This window comes from Amblyomma americanum, chromosome 1, assembly GCF_052857255.1.
Source record: "Amblyomma americanum isolate KBUSLIRL-KWMA chromosome 1, ASM5285725v1, whole genome shotgun sequence".
In the NCBI taxonomy this organism is placed as follows: domain Eukaryota; kingdom Metazoa; phylum Arthropoda; class Arachnida; order Ixodida; family Ixodidae; genus Amblyomma; species Amblyomma americanum.
The window spans coordinates 256,139,992-256,161,835 of NC_135497.1; the positions used below are offsets into that span (position 1 = coordinate 256,139,992).

The following is a 21,844-nucleotide window of genomic DNA, read 5'->3' on the forward strand; positions in this document are numbered from 1 at the left end:
CTGTTCTCAGCCGAGATGGAGTAAGAAAGGACAGTACGGGGAAGGGGAGGGGGGTATATGGCATCAGGCCACGAAGTCGCAGCGGCGGAACTTGTAGTCGTGTCGGCGATGTGCTCAGGGTGGCTCGGGAGACTTATAAAAGGATGATGACAGCAAAACCAAAACTCGAGCGCGAAAAGACGAGTGCATCGTTCCCGTCACCCATGAGGAGGTTGGCACGGTAGACGTGCCGAGGCGTCTCGCGAACTCGGAACATAAGCAAGATGTGCGTAGCGCCGTTGCTGCTGGCGAAGAAAGGGCAGGAGTACAGGACCACCTTAATCGCAAATAAGGATTTTCTCATCAGTTATCCGTATGCAGTGCATTTTGATGGATTTTTAGCATGCTAGGAGATGAATTTTGATGTAGCGAAATTTCACTGTTACGGAGTAAACTACCGATTTTACAGACTTCGTTGAATCGAGGTTTAACTGTATTATGAGAACATATTTGAGTCTGTCATACTTTCATCATGTCCATGCTACCCACTTAATAGATACCGGACTGTGATGCAACCGGAGGTCATGCTGCAAATATGCCGCAGTGCACGCGCCGCCTAAAGCATTAACTGTCAGTTTTTTGGGCAGCAATGGTTGCGAAGACCAAGAGAGGGAGAACCAATGAAGCAGTCGCCTTCATCTGCCTGCACCATGAGTGGCATTGTCTAGCCGCGGTGGATTATTGAGCTGGCCCATTTTAAACACGATCACATGTCCTGGCCTGTGCGCTCTCTTTGTAGGCCACCTTGATGGCAATAAAGAACGTATCGCTAACTCGACTGGCTACAATGAGAAATAATAGTCATGCCTATCCAAGCCAGCTCGTCTGACTCTGTTTTAATCCAAGATAGCATCTTTAATGATAGCCAAGAACTGGTTGACATGAAAGTGATGCCTGCATGCATCCACATTAGGTCTAATTAACTAAAATTTCGGTCAGAAAGAACGGTCCTCACACTATTTCTTTCTTCTATTTTAGTCTGAAAAATCAAACTTTTGGAATCCACAGGGTCCAAAATATTGGTCGTGAATATGTACATGTTTCTGTGAGGTGTGTAATGGGTCCTCACTAAAGTCCAAAATATCATGCAAGTCCGAATTATTGCAGTCTGAAAAATTCTTTGGCTTCGATATGGCTAGAATCGTTAGTATCAAATTTTGTCAAAAATGCACACTCAAGCTGTGAAATTTAGTCAGTGAAGGAACAGCAACTTAGGCAAACCTTACCAGAGAACAGGGAGGTACCTGTGTTGAAGTTTTAGCACAATAAAGGTGCTCGCAGTGATTCCGGGGACCACAAAAAACTGCCAAGCGCCAGTTAGGTTGGCCTCCCCACATAGCATCGCTAGCATGCAACAGCAGCAGCCCAAGTGCCTGCTAAAGTGGCCTCCCCACCACACATTTGTGTCACGTGGAAAATAGCACACCAGAACGAAATCAGTCGCTATTTACGCTATTTGGCAGCTGGCTTGAGTTAATGGAGCTTGAGTTGGACCGTACCGCAGGTTGGTTACTGCAGGGCCTCTGTCAGTGGGTGGGAGAGGTGCGAATGGTTACTAGCCGCCTGGCTACCAGCCCTTCACGCCACTATACAGTTGATCTTGGATATATCGAACTCGAAGGGGATATGTTGATAATTCAGTATATAAAACATAGCAGCAAATAAGATTATCTATAAACCAGAAATGCGAGTACAGTAGACCCTCATTAGTTGCACGCTTCCTGCAGTGACATGCTGCCCACTGGCATACTAGCAGCACACAGCTCGCTGGTTTGCGCTAAGCCTAGCTCACTTCGCATTGAAGCCTCAGCAGACGGTGCGTAGCAGCCACCGCTGATTATAAGAGGTTTAATTCTGTTACTAATACACTATAAATGCAATAATATTGCAGTTAAAAATAAGGTACAGTTGATCTCGCTGTCGCTTTCAGCTGCAAAGCAAGCCACACGAGGGCCACTGCAAGCCTTTGGTCACATGGGCTAGCTCCACCGCATAATATAACCAGTGCACCGAATGTTGGTTTCTTTGCACGACAGCAGTGTAACGTTGAAAATAAGCACGTCAGTCCGACGGCCATCCTCAAGTTCAGCCCACACTCACCTTGTCACGTGGTTTTACGGTGCTTGCACTTCCAGCCGGTGCCCAAGGCCACGCAGCTGACCCAGCTTCGTGCACGAAGAGCGATCGCGGGAGTGCCATGCGAGGAGGAGCGCCACTCAGGGGTGTGGCGCACAGTTCGATATATTGAATGTTGTGCTGAGCTGGAGTTCGGTAAACGTGAACAGCACTGCAGTACTTTTGCATTTGATTTTCAGGGGGATATTCGGACAGTTCGATATAAGCACTAATTCGATATATCTGTGTTCAACAGTACCTCTTGTGGTGGTGGTGGTAGCTTACGTGAAATGAGGGCGCAAATGCTTGCCGCACCACCACCACCTTCTTGTCTAGCACGGCGAAGCCTGCTGCCTGTCATCAGAGCAGGCACTGCTTGGCAATGGGAAGTTTGATATATCCGTTTTATGTCCTATCTCATTCAATACCTTGCCTTGTTAAAAATATTTTGGAAGATTTAATGTAGCCAATGATTCGTTACATCCATGTTCAATATGTCGGGGTTCGACTGTTCGTTTGAGACTTGCGAGTTCAAGTTGACGACTGTTTACTATATCTGGCCATTCTAGCCAATAGAATAAAGACGTGATAACACCTCCCCCCCTCTCTCTCTCGTCTGAAGGGCTAAGCGCTGTGTTGTGTTGTCCATGCTGCATTGTTGCATTGTAGCTATAAAGGCTTCAACATAAAGGCTTGAATTAAATTAGTGGACAGCACAGCAAGATATGGAAAGGAAAATGATGACAGTAACATTTAGGGATGGGGAGAGAACATGGTGTGTTAGGGAACAAATGCAAGTTGATGGTATCCTAGGTGAAATCGAGAGAAGGAAATGGACATAGGCAGGGCACGTGATCTGGAGAACAGACAACCAATGGACCTTTAGGGCAGCGGTGTGGACTCCAAGAGAAGCTAAGCATAGCAAGGGACAGCAGAGTGTCAGGAGGGCAGGTGAGATTAGGAAGTTGGTGGTATTATAGGGTGGTCGCAACTGGTGCAGGGCAGGATTAATTGGAGATCCTGCAGTGGGTGTATACTGGCTGCTGCTGCTGTGGTTGGTGGTGATTAAAAATTTCTTTTCATGGCATTGCTTTGTGAAAAAGATTTTTGGTTTTGTTTTAAATTCTACTCATATTTGAAATATTAAATATACCTGATTTCCCTTGCAAACGAAAATGATGTTTTTGAACCTCTCCTTCAACACATTATTGACTTGAGAGAACCGTAATCTTTTCTGTGTTGTTGTTTTGCTTCAATGCCTTTACAATCTGCCCTGAAAACTCATTATTTTTGCCTTGAATCAAAGGAATGGGTGCCTATCATCACACGGGACATCCAAAGGCAGCGACGTCAGGCTGCCCAGCCCCCATTCAGTGACGCCTACTTCTGTGGAATGCCTTCAAAGCGAAGAAAGGTAAGCCAGGAGGGTGGGTTTTCTGTTGATGCTTACACACTGCTGTTGTGTCAGAATCTTTGCGGACATTCCCTGTATTGGGCTTTCCACATAGAAAATGGCTTAGCTGTCATTTGGAGGCCGGACACAAGCTTCCAAGGATGCTCAAGAGGTGCAGATGTGGCCTGTGTATAGTTAGTATCACACTTGCATAGAGCACATGAGTAGTGTGCAGTAGGCTACTAATGGCAAAATTGGGCAGCAGCTGATAGTTGTGTTCAGCTGGCTTTTAGGTCTGTGGCTCTAATTTTGCACGGGTGTTGCCTCTGAAACCTTTTATATGCTGCTAGGTGTCACTTTATTTCACATAGAGTTATCGTTGGCTCTGTACAGCTCATCCTGAAGGCTGCGTTGACGCACTTGACTGTCTGGGGAAGCATTTGTGAGCAAATTTCAAGTCGAGTAGCCGAGTGTGCCCGTTTGACTGTGTACATAACATGGCCACATTCCTTCGAGCTGATGCTCCTGCAGCACAGACCACGGACCAGACGTGGTTTTAGTCGGATACAAATCGATAACAAAGCAGCAAATTTTCCTCACAGGAGGCCCTCTAACCAGCGGCGTCGATCTGTTGTCATGTGGCATCACAGGTGGCTTTGTTTTTATAACCTTTTTGTTCTTGAGTTTTATCAGAGTATATCAGTTATACATGAAATTTTATGGAAATTTAAATGGCAGGTGTTCTTAAAGAGCCAAAACACAAAATTTTTATCACCGTTTTTTTTTTTGCTGTGAAGGAGCAGAGTCGGCTTCGAAATGTTCGGTTAAAATTTAAATTTTTGGTTGGAGATGTGCAGTTTATTATAAGTCTTCAAACGCAACCAGACAGGCAAATCTGTCAAAATGTTTAGTTTTCAATGGAAAGTTTGCTATCTAAGGTGTTCTATTCTGCTTCAGTTTTGTTAGAAACAGTGTAGACAATTTCTACAGATAATTTTTCACTCTGAGTGTATGCCTGTTCTTATGCAGGCCGATGCTGGAAACTGTGATCGGCGAAAGCGATAATGATTGCACGTTGACACAAGTGATGTACCTAAGACCAATATAAATCTCACTCCCAGACAGTACTAATTAGACATTTTTATTATAGAGTAGCATTCGTATAAATTTCCACACCTAAAAGCATAATGTTATAGTGGACTGCGGTTGCTGCTTCATTCAAGAAATGTAAAAAACAATGGTACCAACTAGTGACAAAAGCTAAAAGCACATCTTCGGCAATGCAAAGGGTGCGTTGCTTATCATCGAAAGGCGCACCGGAGAGAGACCATAAACTTTAATGGAATATTATGAATATTCCTGAAAGAAAAAAACTGCATTTAAAGCAAATGAGTGATATCTGAAGTGGAAAGCAAATGTTCCATGACATCAAGGAATGCAGTAAAGCTAAAATTATTGTCCAGCCTATCATAGAACTTGAGTTATAAGTAGGTGTGCGCGAATATTCGCAATTTCGAATACGAATCGAATATGTTTCATATTCGGTTCATATTCGTATTCGAGAAATGATATTCGTGAATTTCCGGATATTCAAAAATTCCTGAATGCTTGGCAGCGATCGTATACCATGCCGACTTTCGTAAATTTGTTTGTGGCAAAAGCACAATGTCTGGGCAAATTATCTGAATATAGAGTTTAAAGTTCCAGTAAAACAATATAAAGGCCCTGTTCTCTTTCTTCATCGTTTATCGCGTGGACCGATCGCATTCCGATGCTGCTAGGCTTGACCTTGTGCCAATTCCGCAAGTGGGCTTTTCCACATATCACTCGTGCTGCGAACAAGATGGGGGACGGCCCGCTTCTAATATTTGCAACGCGAAAGCGCGTTTATTTTTTATCCTTCCGTAATATGCTATCTAATTAATGCCCACACCCCATAGCATTTGTTCTGTCACCTTAACTCTCCGAGTGTGACCACCGCCTTCTTATTTTCGTCTACGCTATGCGGGAAAGCCTACTTGCGGAATTTCGCGTGAGGCTCCTGAAGGGGCGAGTTGAGGTGTCACAACAGGGCAAGCGGTCCTGTAAAAATCCCGCCTATTGCATGGTGCACTGTAACCCATACACCTCTTAAGCGGGCGTAACGGCAGGCGTGACAACGTTGGTGGGCCCCTGTCACTAGGTAAAAAAAAAACAAAAAAAAACCTGGCTGCGTAGGTTTGATTTCTGAGCTTCGCCACTCGCCCGTGGCAATGGTAACTGTCGGCCCGTGCATTCGCCAATAGTCCAATCTCAGCACCGTACCACTTTCAGACACTGACTGATGCGTCGCTGGTCTTTTTTTTTTTCTTTTTAGAGGCAGTCTCGCCATTCCGACGCCAGTATGTGTTCCCCGGCCCCTTGCTTGCATTCGTGTTGTTCTTCCAGCGCACTAAAACGGGTGGTTGCCATGGGCTTACATGTGTTTGCACTACAGAGCCGCCTCATAAGACTACCGCATTGTCGGTAGTTTTCTTTTCTTTTTTTTTCGGGGCCACGGGGCATTTTATAAATCGACCTTCGAATAACCCAAGCACTTCTGCCGGTTCTTTGAACTCCTAATTAATGAGATTTTACTAGCCATCATGTTATTTTTGTTTCCAGTCTTGTCATGTTACGGATTTCATTTTGCCTGACCACATTACAGGTTGGATACTGTTATGCTGTTCAGTTCAGTAGTATACATTTCTGTGCACATCATGTTTTTTTTTATATATATATATACACGGTGTTCAGGCAGGCTAGTTTTGTTTATTTCAGTTGCAAAGGCCATACACTATTTTGAAAAAGTATATTAGCAACAATGTTTGCTTGTTTATCTTTTCTGAATTTATTTTTTGTGCTGGTGCTGACCAGATATTCGATTCGATATTCGAAGCCATTTTTTCTTCATATTCGTATTCGATTCGTATTCGAAAATTTCAATATTCGCACACCCCTAGTTATAAGGTTTTGAAGTTCTTACTTCAGAAACAGGAATACAAACTGTTCCTGTTTCTGAAGTTGGAAATTCAAGACCTCATAAACATGCGTGTACGAATATTGAAATTTTCTCATATGAATCGAATACAGTCGAATCCAGCTTCAATGAAATTCACGGGACCTGCGAAAAATTTCGCTGAAGCGGAAGCTTCATTTTCGTAAAATCGGGCCAGAACATTGACAGTTTGGACCGGATAGTTAATGAACAGCGTTTATTTTACAAAAAATTTTCAGTTGTGGTCTTTCACCGTTTCGAAATGGGCATCATGGCGATTTCCTTGGCACTCTGAAAATCTCGGAATCGCATAATAAAGGCACCCGTTACATTTGCTATCAAAACCAATTTTTCTGCGCGTTTTAAAAGCGCCCTTGCTTTCGTCGTGCGAGAACCCATACTTATACAGCACTGCCTGGATGCATTTCGGCGCAGACTATGCGCGCGTGCTCCCGCGTCACTGCGCGTTGAGTTGCAGTCGCATGCACCTCGAAATTAATCCTTTAGACGACGTACCAGAAATGTAGTTGCTCCGATTCTTTGAAGACGTTTTATGTTTCGCGGCACGAACATACCGGCGGAGTGTTCTTCTGTTGAGACATCCGCCAGGAACCACCGACCCTCGCAGTGGCTGCACTCGGTCAGTGGCTGAGTGCACCAGACATAAAAAAAAAAAAGTTATCTCGATGCTCGCCTGTGGCGCGAAAGCGAAACTAGAGTGCACCTTAGCCAACATCAGGCTTCTTGCAACAACGTTTATCCCACTGGCGCCCTGGAAGACAGCGGATTGTTGCGCGCCGCTTGCTTGGTGTTGCTAGGCCTAACGCTTAACGTGAACCACAAAAAAGCGCTCTGGAACTAGCCACCGGTTATCATGTAACGTTTAACATTTCAACCGATTTCCGTTGACATGATTGCTTCACACTGAAATGAACGCTGTAGAACTCATTTTCATTATGCCCTTGTCAGCGAAGTGAGCAAAACAGCCAAAAGCCGCTATGCACCGAAACGACCACGTTTCGCAAGCGCGAAGTCCTGGCCGTCGGCAAAATCATCACAGGCAGTCATGCGCCGCACTGCGTGTTTATGCACACATGACTGCACATTAATTCCGATCCTCCAGGGAATGTCAGCTGCACTGTAGAAAGTGCAAACTGTCTTCAGCAGCCGCTTTTGGTGAAACCTAACAAAATACCAGCACATGTGGATGTGCAAAAAAAAAGTAAAATCTGCCACTTACTCTGAAAAATTTCGTTGAAGCGGAACCTCGCTCCGAAAATTGTTTGTCGTGGGGGAAAATAATTGCATTGCCTTGTATGGCATGCTGATGGGAAATCGGAAGTACTTCGTTGTGGCGGAAATTTTGCTGTTGCGGTGTTCGTTGTAGTGGGTTTTGACTGTACAAATGTTAAAAAAAATTGCTTTAAATATGAAATATATGTTCAGAATAAAAAAAAAACATTTCAGGAAATGAAACAGACAAATGCTGTTACACTTATTTTTTTCAAAATAGTGTAGGGTTTTTGCAACCCAAATAAACAAAACTATGCTGACTCAGCACGATATAAAAAAATGATTCGTCATGCAGAATGAGATCCACAAAATGACACACTACTGGCAACTATAGATAACATGATGGCTAACAAAACATAATTAATCGGAGTTCAAGGGACTGGAAATAATATCCGAATTATCCAAAGATGGATTTAAAAAATACCTCGTGCCCCGTGCAAAAAAAAAAATGCTGGAAATGCGATGAAGCCTCATGTGAGGAGGCTCCATCGCTCAAACTCCAAAAAGGTCATGATGAGCGTGCAGTGTCGGTGTGCTAGAAGAACAGCGTGGACGTAAGCAAGAGGAACGCACATTGCATCGTGGAACAGCGAGACTGCTTTTAAAAATGGGAAAGAAATTACTAGCAATGTGCCAGTCTGCATCCGAAAGCAGTGAGAAGCTCGGTTCGGAGTGATAAACCCCGACAAGCAGCAAAAGCACAGGCCAACAGCTCGGACCAGATCAACAGTGGCACAACCCACCCGTTTTCTGACAAAGTTCTGACTACAAAACGCCAAAGCATGAGGGCATCTAGCCCTCGAGACAAAATAGAACTAGCAGAGCTATCGAATTTAATAAATAAGGGCAAAGGGTAGCCGACATAAGGAAGTTTAATATGGAGAGAATCGAGCATGCTCTAAAGAACAGAGGTAGCGTAAAAGTGGCAAAGAGGAAACTAGGCATAGGTAAAAACCAGATGCATACGTTAAAAACAAGGAGGGCAATGTCATTAGCGATATGTATAAGATAAGTTAAAGTAGCCGAAGAGTTGTAAACAAATCTATGCAGCAGCCAATGCGATCAGAACGTTAATGAGAGACACAGTAGCGAACAGCAATGCGCCATCCCATCAGTAAGGTAAGAGGAAGCAAAGCAAGCCTTAGGAGCAATGCAAAGGGGAAAAGCAGCTGGTGGGGATCAGGTAACAGCAGATCTGTTGAAGGACGAAGGGGAGATTGTGCTAGAAAAACTAGCCACCCTGTATACGCAATGCCTTCTGACCTCGACCGTACCAGAAGCTTGGAAGAACGCTAACATCTTAATTCATAAGAAAGCAGACACCAAGGACTTGAAAAATTACAGGCTGATCAGCTTACTATCCGTTGTCTACAAGGTATTTACTACAGTAATCTCTAATAGAATCGAGGCCACTTTAGACTTCAGTCAACCAAATGATCGGGCAGGCTTTTGTAAAGGATATTCCACAATAGATCTATTCACACTATCAGTCAGGTGATAGAGAAATGCGCAGAATATAACCCACCCCTCTATATAGCCTTTATTGACTACGAGAAAGCATTTGTCTCAGTGGAAACCTTAGCAGTTATGCAGGCACTGCGGAATGTAGAAGAGCCTTATGTGAAAATATTGGAAGATATCTACAGCAACTGCACAGCTACCATAGTCCTCCATAAAGTCAGCAATAAAATTGCAATAAGGAAGGGCATCAGGCAGGGAGACACAATCTCGCCAATGCTATTCACCGCGTGTTTATAGGAGGTATTCCGAGGCCTGAATAATCTGCGATTCACTGATGACATTGCCTTGCTGAGTCACTCAGGAGATTAACTGCAAATCATGATCAATGAGTTAGACAGAGCAGTACGGTGGGTCTATAAACTAACATGCAGAAAACCAAAGTAATGTTCAACAGTCTAGCAAGGGAACAGCAGTTCACAATTGGCAACAAGGAGCTGGAAGTGGTAAACGAATACGTCTACTTAGGGCAGGTAGTGCAAGCTGATCCAGATCATGACGGGGAAATAACTAGAAGGATAAGAATGGGGTGGAGCGCATATGGCAGGTTCTCTCAAATCATGAATGGCAGTTTACCAATATCCCCCAAGAGAAAAGTGTACAATAGCTGTATTTTACCAGTAATCACCTATGGGGCGGCTACGAAAAGGGTTCAGCTCAAGTTAAGGACAACGCAGCGGGCTATGGAAAGATAAATGATAGGTGTAACGTTAAGAGACCAGAAGCAGGCAGATTGGGTGAGGGAACAAACGCGGATTAATGACATCCTAGTCGAAATCAAGAGGAAGAAATGGGCTTGGGCAGGGCATGTAATGCGAAGGCAGGATAACCGCTGGTCCTTAAGGGTAATGGAGTGGATTCCAAGAGAAGGCAAGCATAGCAGGGTGCAGCAGAAAGTTAGGTGGGCAGATGAGATTAAGAAGTTTGCGGACATACGGTGGGCGCAGCTGGCAAAGGACAGGGTTAATTGGAGAGACTTGGGAGAGGCCTTTGCACTGCAGTGGGCCAAGTCATGCTGATGATGATGATGATGATGCAACATTAAACGGTTGTTTGTTCACAGCTCTAACAAAAGAGCCAACTACGTGGTAAAAATCCCGGAAGGGCAGCCATATTTACTTATGGCTCCGCAAACTACTTTTGCTATCATCTATTGTATTTACTCTCGTATCATCCTTTCTTTAAATTAAGACTTCAAAAGGGGGTGCACAAATTATGCAAAAAGTTTCTGAGTGCGTCCTAAAAAACACAGCAATGGTCATAATGCAAAATATATACTGTATATTGCTGCCTATATGCAGAGCCACAATCTCGCACCTCTCACTGGCCTAAAGTTAAAAAAAAAATTTACTCCAAATATAAGACTTGTACCCCCTCCCGCCCTGCTCCACGTTATGGAGTTCCCTGCGGGGTGGCATGATGGCGTGTGTGCGGCTCAAAATGCAAAGCTAGCAGTTGGAGACAAATGGAGATAACAGGCGATAAAACAGTGCCCTCTCCTGTGTCCCGCCTGACTAGCGGAAAACCGAACGGCAAACGGCTTGGGAGTTTCGAATTTCAAACACGTGCGCAACTGTTCTTCCGGGAAAGCGACCCAGTGCGATCCAGGTAAAAGCGCACAATTCGTGCCTTCGCCACTCGCATCTTTCGCAACCGCACACAGCAGCGCGGCCGTGCCGATCTTCCCCAGCCTGCCTTGCGTGCATCTGCGTATGTACTGGTGGGCTGCTGTAGCACAGAGTGCAAAATATGCGAGTAAATACACAGTATATGGTAAACCCATAGAAACCGCAGATTGGATGCTTCCAGCATCTTTGTTTATCGCTGTCTGAAGGTTGAAGAATTGTGGAATGAAATGTCAGTAAAATGCAGCTTTGTTGATGCATTCATAGAACAGCCATGCAGGCAGGAAGGCATGCCCTTGTGCATGAACATCATGAGTGCTGTTATTGTTTGGCCACTCAATCTGAATGCAGTTAATGTGATGAAAGCTCAGGGCAGTTTGCTTTGTGTGCCACTGCCTTTGGCTTTCCGTTGGTCTCCATGGTCGTACAGTGATGCTATACAAGGAACATTAGCTTTCCACTGAGCTTTGCAATTGTTCCACCTACTCTACTGCAGCGAGAGCAGCCCAGGTGCAGGATTTTAACTCGTTTTCTTTTGATGAGCAACACTGTCTCGACAATTGTTTGAGTGTTATTAGTGACAAGTAGTTCTTGAAGGTTTAAGAATGGTTTTTACTATGAAGGGAATCTGTGTCATTTATACAGAGAGACTGGTCCCCTTGTTTGGTTGCAGTTCTTGCACACGATGCAATATAAGTATCAGCTGGTAGTATGAGGTGCAAAGTTTGCTAGGTCAGCGCCTAAATAATGGTACAAGAGTTTGCCCAACATATTGCACAAGGTGCCAAAGGATACCAAACTGCTAACATATAAAACACTTATCCGCCCCATTCTTGATTATGGCTTTATCGTATGGAATCCTCAAAAGAAATTGGATATTAAAAAATTAGAATCGGTTCAAAAGAATTCAGTACGCTTGATCTTTCATAACTATGGCAGAGATTTTTCCCCTTCTTCCCATTATGCAGCCTCAAGTCTCACAGCACTGTCATCTCGCCGCCGCCTAGAATGTTTTGAAGTTTTTACACACACTAGTTCATTCTCAGCGCCTTCCTTCACTAAACAGTTATTTGAGTTTTAGCAAACCATCCATCACTAGAAGTTCCCATAGCCTGAACCTTACCCTTTTCTTTTGCTGCACTGAGGCGTTCAAATACGGCTTCTTTCCCCTGGCCATTGAACCCTGGAATTCGCTGCCTGGAAACGTCCGCTCGCTGCCCATTGAAGAGTTTTTTTGGTGGCCAACACTTGTTAGTGACATTTCTATTCATTTATTTTCCCTTTGTTTTTTACACGTTTGTATTTTTCTACACGACTTTTTTTTCTCTCCCTGCCAACTCTTGTTATAGCCTTATCAAGACTGCAGTATCTATGTATAAATAAATAAATAAAGTTGATGTTACTGGCATGAATGCATTACACTGCTCTACAGTACCAAGTAGGAATGAGAAACATTACCCGCCACTAAAGCAAACCCTGGTAAATGGCACCAATTACTGAGTTTAAGGGGAAAAAAAATGCCAGAGGGTTTGAAGAGTGCAAAAGCTGTTGCTCATATTGGGAAATGATACATGAATTTGGTAGGCAATATGTACAGTTATCATGTTAATGTGTTACTTTATTGTGATGTAAATTGTTGAACATTAGTGGATTGCTTTTGCTTTGCTCCGAGCTGGTGGTGCTTATGTAGAATCTATATACGGAGACTTCGTGTCAGTCTGCTGGATCTTCTATGTGTGCCAACATTTCAGACACGCAAAAATATTTCGTTTGCATTGAAAACTTCCAATTAAGTGTTGGGTACACAACCATGCTTGTCTGGCAATGAAAAATGCAATTGAAGTACTGTATTTACTTTTAGTATGAAAGCACTATTCTGATGAGTAAACCCTGAGCAAGACCTTGCAATGTTAGTGGGTGTGTGCCAAGAGCATAGGATAAATGAAAAAAATATTTCCAGACGTGTGAAAAATTGACAGAAACACGGCTCTGGAGCAATAGGCCGCCGATGTTCATTGGTGTTGACAATGTTGTAGACTACATTGATTTTGAGGAAAGGAAAGGTGCATAACTGGCTCCCTGGGTCAGTGGGCACCTCAGTAACACTTCGAGGTACTTGGCAATGATGTGCACCTGAAAAGAACCAAGAACCGTGCTTTCACACAATATTTCGTGCTTAGCAATGATATACTGCCAGCCACTCTTTTTTTATAAGCGTTCACTTTTCTTAGCATGTTCCTCAGTTTAGTGCATTCGCAGCACTGATCTAGGCAGTGCACAGAGTTGCTGCTCGCTAATAACATCACAGCATTTATCTTTTGACATGAGCTTCTGTGTGGGTGGCACGCTCGGTGGTCTTAGCAGAGCGTCAAGGCGCTGTTCACCCTTGACAGGAGCACTGGCGGCAGTGAGTTGCTCAGCGCACCGCTGCGCACCCAGCTGTGCCAGAGTATGCTTAGAAAGCCAGCGAGCACTCGAGCATTAGATAGGAGCTTAGCAGTTTAAATGCTATAAAACATTCTCTGCACTGAAATGCTTGGAGGAATCAGGACCTCCAGACACCCAGGCAGTTTGGTGATCTCGAGATCGGGACAAAAAAATGCCTAATCCCTCTTGCACCACAACTAATGCTTAAGCATTTGCATTACACACTCGTAACTTCCTGCCAGTTTCTTTAACTGACCTTCAGGGCCATTTTTAGCATGTTCTCTCTATCTCGCTGCGATTGGCCGGTGCCGTCAACTATCAGAAAATCTTTGGATCTCGCCATGGACCCGTGATACAGCAGACACATTTCGAAACGAACAATGCTAAACACCGGCGACGTGATGATAGACAGACGAACAGGCGGGCGGACATATGAGGTCAAATTTCGTCTCTCGAAAAAATGTCAATGTTTTTCCCTGTATAATAAACCCTTCCTCTAAACTGATGTCAGCATTTCTGGAAAAAAGGCGGGTTCATTATGCAAGTAAATACAGCATATTGTAACTTGTCTTTATTTGGTGTTTTCCTTTGTTTTTTTGTGTGTGTGCAACTGCCTACAGGGTTTGTGCAGCCAACTGAAAGCCTTGAATACCAGGAGTTGAATTAGTCTTTAAAGGGCCCTTAAACCTCCTTTAAAGTAGTAATGCTCCGTGTATTTCTTGAAAAATCTGGAAGTAAATGATGATCAATCAAATCACTATGGTTCGAAAAAAACCTTTTTTTCAAGAAATTTATGTGGAAACACAAAGTGCTGCTACGTGTCAGCAATGAGGTAACATTGCAAAAGTTCTTGAATTTTGCATGAAAAATTCTCTATGAATTCTGAGCACATTACAGAATTTGAAGCCTGGCTTTTCATGGGTATGCACCTGCAGGATGGAAATTTTCTATATAATTAATATATTTTGTGTCTGGCTGCTGGAAACATACACCTAAGGACAAAAGTTTCTGGATGGTGGTTATTACATGCACCTGACCATCCATGGTGGACTAAGCATGCAGCCTGGACAGCTGCCTAGCTTGATATGGGCACTGCAGTGTATCTGCGTGTTTCAGTCTGCCTGGCTAGACAATGAGGAAATCTGTGGACCAAAAACTCTGTCCCCATCTGCAAGTCTTCTGGAGCAATTGTAAAATGTGTCGTTCTGTGCATGCAGATAATGAACGGCAGCAGTGTGGGGACCGAGAGTGCAGGCTCCCTGACCGAGGCACTGCAGCGTGCTGTGCAGCGGGCAGGTGTGCGAGCCCCACGCAGTGGCATGGAAGCATTCCTGGCTGAAGCACGCCAGAATCCAGCCCTCCAAACAGCCCACAAGCTGCAGCTGCGGCAGGCAGTGCGGGAGCGCCTTTCCTCTGACCCTGATTTTCGACCGGAGCGCTTCCCTAATGCCCACAAGTTTTACTACAGTGCAGACCCATAGGGGACCAGGAGTTAAAACAGGAGCGACCACGGTGATGGCCTCCTTTTGTCGGAGGCAAGAACAGCATGGGCATGGTGCAGATGTGGCGTAGCTTCTCGGTATTTTCTTGTGTTGTCTCTGATGGGCATGGCAGTGTACCACAGTGCACTTTGAGGCTGACCTGCAGAAATGCAGGAGGAGTAGTTGTGCACAGACTTGACACTTCTTGGGCTGCAGTAGCATCAGCTACCACCACAGGCAATGACTGCTCTGAAAACAGCTGCATTATGTACTGGGAATTCAAGGGGAGAATATACCAGTGTTAGGAAAAGATTACTCTAGTGCCCTTAATTTGATACGAATTGGAGCCTTTTTTGCTTGTGCTTACCTTCATTGTTGTATTGTTTTAAGTGGTTGCATATGTTTGTATAAAGGCCGTTACCTGTAGATTTTCGCTCAAAATTTTAAAAAAAGTTTCTTTTGCCTTCGGATTTGCTTTCCATCAGATCATATTCAAAACCTTCATTAGTGTGTGTTGTCACAAAGCATCTATAGAACAATGGATCTTAGATGTTCAGCATTCAAGTGGCAGAAGTGTTCTCACCGTGGCACTTTTTTAGCATTTGAGACAAACCACTGACAATTCTTCATACACAATAGTGCATTCCATTGTGTATGCTTTGAGTTCAGAAATCAGCTGACCTGATAAAGACTACCCTTATCTGTCTGCCCTTGTACTTTACCAAGTTTTTATATCAAAATTTACACACATATATGTGGCCGTTATACATGCATACACTGAATAATGCCATGCAAGGTCGCTTGGTCAGTTTCATTATTTCATTGTGTCATTGCTGTTCCATTGCAAAGAAAAAAAGTGTGCTGTACTGTCCTTTAGTACTTTTTTTTTTCTGAAATTTCATGTGCCATTTAGCAGTGTTCCCTAACTGTATGTTTGAATAAATGTTGTAATGAGATCCGAGGAACTAGGATTATTTAGTTTCTGCTTGAACAGTTCAATACCACACTGTATTCCCAACTGCAAATAGCACACTTGCAGTCACTGGAGATATAATCCTGTTCACCCTTGTTCCTGGAATAGTTATCTCCTGTCTGTAGATAACTACTACTGTTCACATCCTTTTTTTTATATATATATCTGCATACCTTTGTGTACATCGTTACATACTTGTATGTAAAAGATACACAGGTTGGGATTTTCTGACCCAAAGATGTGTGTTTATTGTCAAGTTTTGGTGTTAAAATAATATTTACACATTCCTATGTACTTTATTTTTCAGTAAGTTTGAAAGGCATAAGATATCGTCTTGGAAGCAGAAGCTTAAAGAAGTTCACAATGCTCTTTGTCTCAGTGTGTAATGGCAGTGTACTTTGACATTGCAGGAAAATAAACGTTTTATGAAAGACCATATCTGGTCAAGTTGTGGCTTCTGCATGTTTTGGCCAGTACTTAGCACACGCTTTTAAAGCATGTTTATGGCAAAGGAATGCAGTTTGTGCATCCATGGCCTTGCAGTTTTATTGTTAAGGATCTGCATTGCAGATTTAATGCAGACCTGCGTTTTCTAGAGTTACAAGAGAGTGGCTAACGAATTGCACGAGCTAGCATTGTATTATCGCTCTCCTGGCAGCCTGTGTTCTGCCCTGCAGTTGGCTGAAATTCTTTGCATAAGCCTCCCTCACAAAAATGTACATCATGTGTGCAAATGTTCACACATTATCCAGGTGAGAAATTAAAGTGATACTAAGGACAACTACATCCTGTTAAATGTTCTCAGTAAAAATTGATTCTGTGGCTCTTTCAGAGTATGTTTAAGTTTGTCCAGAGGCGAAAAAAATATGGCTGAGAAAATTTAATTTTAGAATTTGCCTGTGACGATTCAAGCTCATGTCCACACTGAGGACTGGTTGCCACAGTTTTGAAGCGAATGGCGGTGTTGCGTAACCTCGGGGGATCCACAGAAAAATTTGGTGTTAACGCATGACATTTACTAGCAAAACCTGCTGGTGATACCTGCATGTTTTGTTTCTTGGTCCTTTCTGCCAATAAAACTGTTTTAGGTGAAACTGATATCTGTCGTTAAAATGTTGTAGTCTACCAATACAAGCCAACTTCGATTTTTCAGTGTCCCTTTGAAACCTACTGTACTGTCTGCGGTTTTCCATGCCAAATGTGATGGACGCATTCCAAGAAGGCTAAGGCAGTCGTAGATATTGCATGTATAAATCATTGTATCACTGCAAAACCAGACTTCCCAGCCTGGATAGAACAAGGCAGTTGCCACCACCTATGGGGCCCCAGTCTATGTGTTTCACCTAGGAGCTCGACTGCGACTGCACGAGAAATTAATGGTGTTTATTACTACTGCTAGTACTCTTTAAGGAGCCCTGAAACACTCTTACATAGCTGCTCTGCCCACATAAAAGCACCTGCAATACAGCTCCCAAAGTAAGATTCCTGTGTCTATTCCCACAAACTTTTCAACATAATGCCCTGGCCATATGGCAGGTAATAGCCAGATCCTTTCATAATTTTGAATAGCATTCTGTGGCTCTTTCAGGGTATGTTGATGTTTGTGCAGCAGTGAAAAAATTATGGCCGAGAATATTTTAATTTCAAAATTTGCCCGTGATGATTCAAACTCATGACATCCACACCTAGGACTGGTTGCTACTCTTGAAGTGAATGGCAGTGCTGCGTAGGGACCACCACAGACAGAAGTATGAATTTGACTAGGAGATTCCAGGTTTCAAAAACTTTTTGTACAGGCAGGAAGATTAGCACCATTGGCGATACTGGCGGATGCTCATCATTGCTTTCGTGCTAACATTTATTCATCACCATTAACAGTAGCATGATTTGGCCCCACTACAAAGCAAAGGCCTCTCCCATGTCTCTCCAATTAACCCTGTCCTTTGCCAGCTGCGCCCACCGTATGTCCGCAAACTTCCTAATCTCATCCACCCACCTAACTTTCTGCTGCACCCTGCTATGCTTGCCTTCTCTTGGAATCCACTCCGTTACCCTTAAGGACCAGCGGTTATCTTGCCTTCACATTACATGCCCTGCCCAAGCCCATTTCTTCCTCTTGATTTCGACTAGGATGTCATTAATCCGCGTTTGTTCCCTCACCCACTCTGCCCGCTTCCAGTCTCTTAACGTTACACCTATCATTTTTCTTTCCATAGCCCGCTGCGTTGTCCTTAACTTGAGCTGAACCCTTTTCGTAGCCGCCCCATAGGTGATTACTGGTAAAATACAGCTATTGTACACTTTTCTCTTGGGGGATATTGGTAAACTGCCATTCATGATTTGAGAGAACCTGCCATATGCACTCCGCCCCATTCTTATCCTTCTAGTTATTTCCCAGTCATGATCTGGATCAGCTTGCACTACCTGCCCTAAGTAGACGTATTCGTTTACCACTTCCAGCTCCTTGTTGCCAATTGTGAACTGCTGTTCCCTTGCTAGACTGTTGAACATTACTTTGGTTTTCTGCATGTTAGTTTATAGACCCACCGTACTGCTCTGTCTAACTCATTGATCATGATTTGCAGTTAATCTCCTGAGTGACTCAGCAAGGCAATGTCATCAGTGAATCGCAGATTATTCAGGTACTCTCCATTAACCCTTATACCCAACTGTTGCAAATTCAGGCCTCGGAATACCTCCTGTAAACACGCGGTGAATAGCATTGGCGAGATTGTGTCTCCCTGCCTGATGCCCTTCCTTATTGGAATTTTATTGCTGACTTTATGGAGGACTATGGTAGCTGTGTAGTTGCTGTAGATATCTTCCAATATTTTCACATAAGGCTCTTCTACATTCCGCAATGCCTGCATGACTGCTAAGGTTTCCACTGAGACAAATGCTTTCTCGTAGTCAATAAAGGCTATATAGAGGGGTGGGTTATATTCTGCGCATTTCTCTATCTGAATCGAGATGCTAGCGTTCTTCCAAGCTTCTGGTACGGTGGAGGTCGTAAGGCATTGCGTATACAGGGTGGACAGTTTTTCTAGCACAATCTCCTCCGTCCTTCAGCAGATCTGCTGCTACCTGATCCTCACCAGCTGGTTTTCCCCTTTGCATTGCTCCTAAGGCTTTCTTTACTTCCTCTTTCGTTACTGACGGGATGACACATTGCTGTTCACTACTGTATCTCTCATTAACGTTCTGATTACATTGGATTACACAAGGTCAGATGGTTGAAGCTGGTGAAGTAAGAAAAAGTGCTAGTCTTCACTCAAGCTCCTGTCAGCCAAGTGGAATTGTGGAGAAGGCACATTTTTGAATGGTTAAATTACAGGAGGACACTAACCAGTCTTCCTGTAATTTGGTACCAAATACTAGTGTCTGGGCAAATGTGCCTAAATTAATGGTCTGCTTCTTGGCAAACTGATGCATCAAACTACAGTACATGGAAGGAAACTCGACTGAGCTCAGCCTTCATGACAAACGCAGACACAGGATGTCATGACAATTTTATTGCAGACTAAACTTATCTTGGAACTAGGTGTAATGTTGTCCCAATGAGACAGTATATAAATATGTAACAGACATTCTAGGTTACACAAAAGTAACTGAAAATATAACTCTATCCTCGTACATGGTACACTTGCGAAGTGTAGGCACAATGTGAGCCACTTTAGGGTTCAACACAATCCTAGCAGTGGACTCTGCTACTGTGTACATAAAAGAACAGCATTCAATTTTTCATTCCAGCCTGATATAAATATTTTGCGTACTCCTGAACTTTCAGCAGTAACACAGCTCCTGAGGTCCACTCTTCATTTGAGAAAATGTTAATGAAAATTTTAAACTGCAGTTATCCAATTCAAAAAAATGGAGAACAGAAGGAGTCTTGTATGGTCCTGACGGGGCTCGGTGATCATGATTCTGTGACTTCCAGGATCTCGTCTTTCAGCAGTGCTTTGCGGACAGCTTCACCTTTTGAGGCCAGAATTTCTTCAATGTTCCTGAAAGCAGATTAAGTTCAGTAACACACACAAAAAAGCATGAGCATAACACATTAAACTGCTTGCTATGCTCTGTTTAACGCAACTGTTGCACATCGGTTAAAGTTTTATACCAGAAAATCAAACTGGAACAGTTAGCAACGTTTGTGGCGGCCAAAAATAAATTTACACACCGCTGATAACATTAACGTCCTGTTTAGTTTACCCATAAGTATACTAACATTGCACTACCCTCGGAAAGAACAGTGCAGCGGTCGCCACCACCGAACTGACAAGCGGCGTGCTGGTAACGTTGATCATGTTTACCCTTCGACAGAAGCTGCCTCCTAACAATTGAAAATTACCAAACAGTTTCAAGCCATCGCATTAAGAACCAGCGCTAACACACACACAGAGGACGAGACGAGCGCTGGTTCTTAATGCGATGGATCACAACCAACTCGCCCAATCCTACAGTTTCAAGCCGAAAGAACCCTAGTAAGCTAAACCTACGTTACGTGATTCCATGTGGAAGCCCTATGCTCGCAGATGCTTGCCGGCCGCTACTTTTAAAATGACCTGCAGGTGCGATCATAACGCAGTCTGTCCATCCTTAAATTAATTCACTTTTCACGAGCGGTTTGCAAGGGCTAAATAGCGGCGACTCTATCTAAAGCACAGCTTCAGTTGAAAGGCGGGCGATGTCGTGGCGAAACACCATAAGCAGTATTGAGTGTTCTCGCAAGAAACAACGACGTGACTGAATACACAACAGCGAAAAGAGAATGCAGACTACCGAGAACGAACGTATACGGGACGGAATGACTAGCCGGTGAAATTCGAAACGCTGCAAGGTAATCAGATCCCGCCAGCGCAGAAACGGATTCTTGCACGCGGCACGCTCATATTTTCCAAATTTCACTCCAGCTTTTTTTTTTTTTTTCCCTAAGCTACTACTTCTAACCAAGTAAAAGTTAAAGCGTTACCTTTTTCCATCGAGGTCCGGAAACCAGCCCAGATTGTCGGCAATCAAGTGATGCTTGCTGCAACCGTGACACTTGACGATGACAATACCCTTCTCGTAGGAAACCTTGGAAATCAGCTTGGTTACTCTTGTCGAGCAGAGTTTGCAAAGGAACGACAGTAGCATACGGCCCTGGAGTTTCGCGACGGGAACCCGGACTTTGTCATCAGTTTCGGGCATTGCTGACCCACAGAGAGTTTGAGGGCAACATTTGACACTGCTGCTAGTCGACAACGTCTTCACACAGACAACCCGAGTGGTCCTGTAGCACTGAATCTGCTCGCAGTTGGCTCCCAAAAAGAGGGATCTCCGCAGCTTGTGATGGTGGCCCTCGGAAGCGGCACCCGAGTACCCAGCATAGCAACGTTCGCAGTGCTTCCAAGTCCCATTACGGGCTCGCAGGCAGAGAAGCAGGCTACGCAAAAGCATCTTGCTCATCGATCTCGACATGTTCGATGGCTCTGTGTCGGCTATACAACAGCAAGACAACGTAGCAACGTAATTACTGCTACGCACTGATCTTGACAGGCAGCATATTCGATTTGCACGCGGCTCCGTTGACGCAAAGCCTCCTCTATTTTTTCCGTGCCTGGTCGAAGGCTGCTGAAGCGCCGTCTGACTCCGCCGTGTTTCTCCGCGGGGCGGCGCTGCCAGCCATGGATGGACGAGGAAGGAGAAAGAAACAGCATTAAACGACAGGTTAAAAACGTCGAAGCTAAAAATTGGATAGATTCAATGGAAAAGAAGCATAGTGTAGAACTATATCGATGCTGAAAAAGGCAGATCAGGAAGGAAACGTTTTATGATAACTCAAGAGGCAGTGCCCTCCTCTTTGAAGCTTTCCCTTCACTATCCGTAAACCCCAATGCCTTGGGTAAGTCAGCCCCGCTGCTTTCCACTGTAGGGTGAAGCCCTTTACAGAAAAGTATCAAGTGTTCAGCCGTTTCCGCCTCCTCT

At 44.0% G+C, this 21,844-nt stretch overlaps 2 protein-coding genes across 7 annotated transcripts in view; one reads left to right on the forward strand and one right to left on the reverse strand.

The window, feature by feature from the left end:
* The window catches only part of LOC144114967 (large proline-rich protein BAG6), a 136,044-nt gene extending 119,728 nt beyond the window's left edge, over window positions 1-16,316 (forward strand). For 3 of the 6 annotated variants that reach the window (XM_077649041.1, XM_077649039.1, XM_077649040.1), the window contains exons 25-27: window positions 2,175-2,261; window positions 3,461-3,568; window positions 14,644-16,316. In XM_077649041.1, the coding sequence (XP_077505167.1) occupies window positions 2,175-2,261; window positions 3,461-3,568; window positions 14,644-14,907 (459 nt within the window). In that variant the 3' untranslated portion in view covers window positions 14,908-16,316. The remainder of the gene's footprint in view (window positions 1-2,174; window positions 2,262-3,460; window positions 3,569-14,643) is intronic. The other 3 variants (XM_077649043.1, XM_077649042.1, XM_077649044.1) reach the window with 1 other exon arrangement.
* A 3,056-nt stretch (window positions 16,317-19,372) lies between these two features.
* LOC144114972 (uncharacterized) lies at window positions 19,373-21,499 on the reverse strand. The gene is made up of 2 exons (XM_077649052.1): window positions 20,850-21,499; window positions 19,373-19,884 (listed from the first exon to the last, which is right to left on the reverse strand). Exons 1-2 carry the CDS (start codon window positions 21,335-21,337, stop codon window positions 19,797-19,799), a joined length of 576 nt encoding a protein of 191 aa, XP_077505178.1. The 5' UTR covers window positions 21,338-21,499; the 3' UTR covers window positions 19,373-19,796.
* Between the last annotated feature and the right edge of the window lie 345 nt (window positions 21,500-21,844).

Coding starts and splice junctions, on each gene's coding strand:
- LOC144114972 (XM_077649052.1), bottom strand. CDS start 21,337: ATGTCGAGATCGATGAGCAAGATGCTTTTGCGTAGCCTGCTTCTCTGC. Junction 19,885..20,849: donor CCGGACCTCGATGGAAAAAG/GTAACGCTTTAA, acceptor ATCTGCTTTCAG/GAACATTGAAGAAATTCTGG.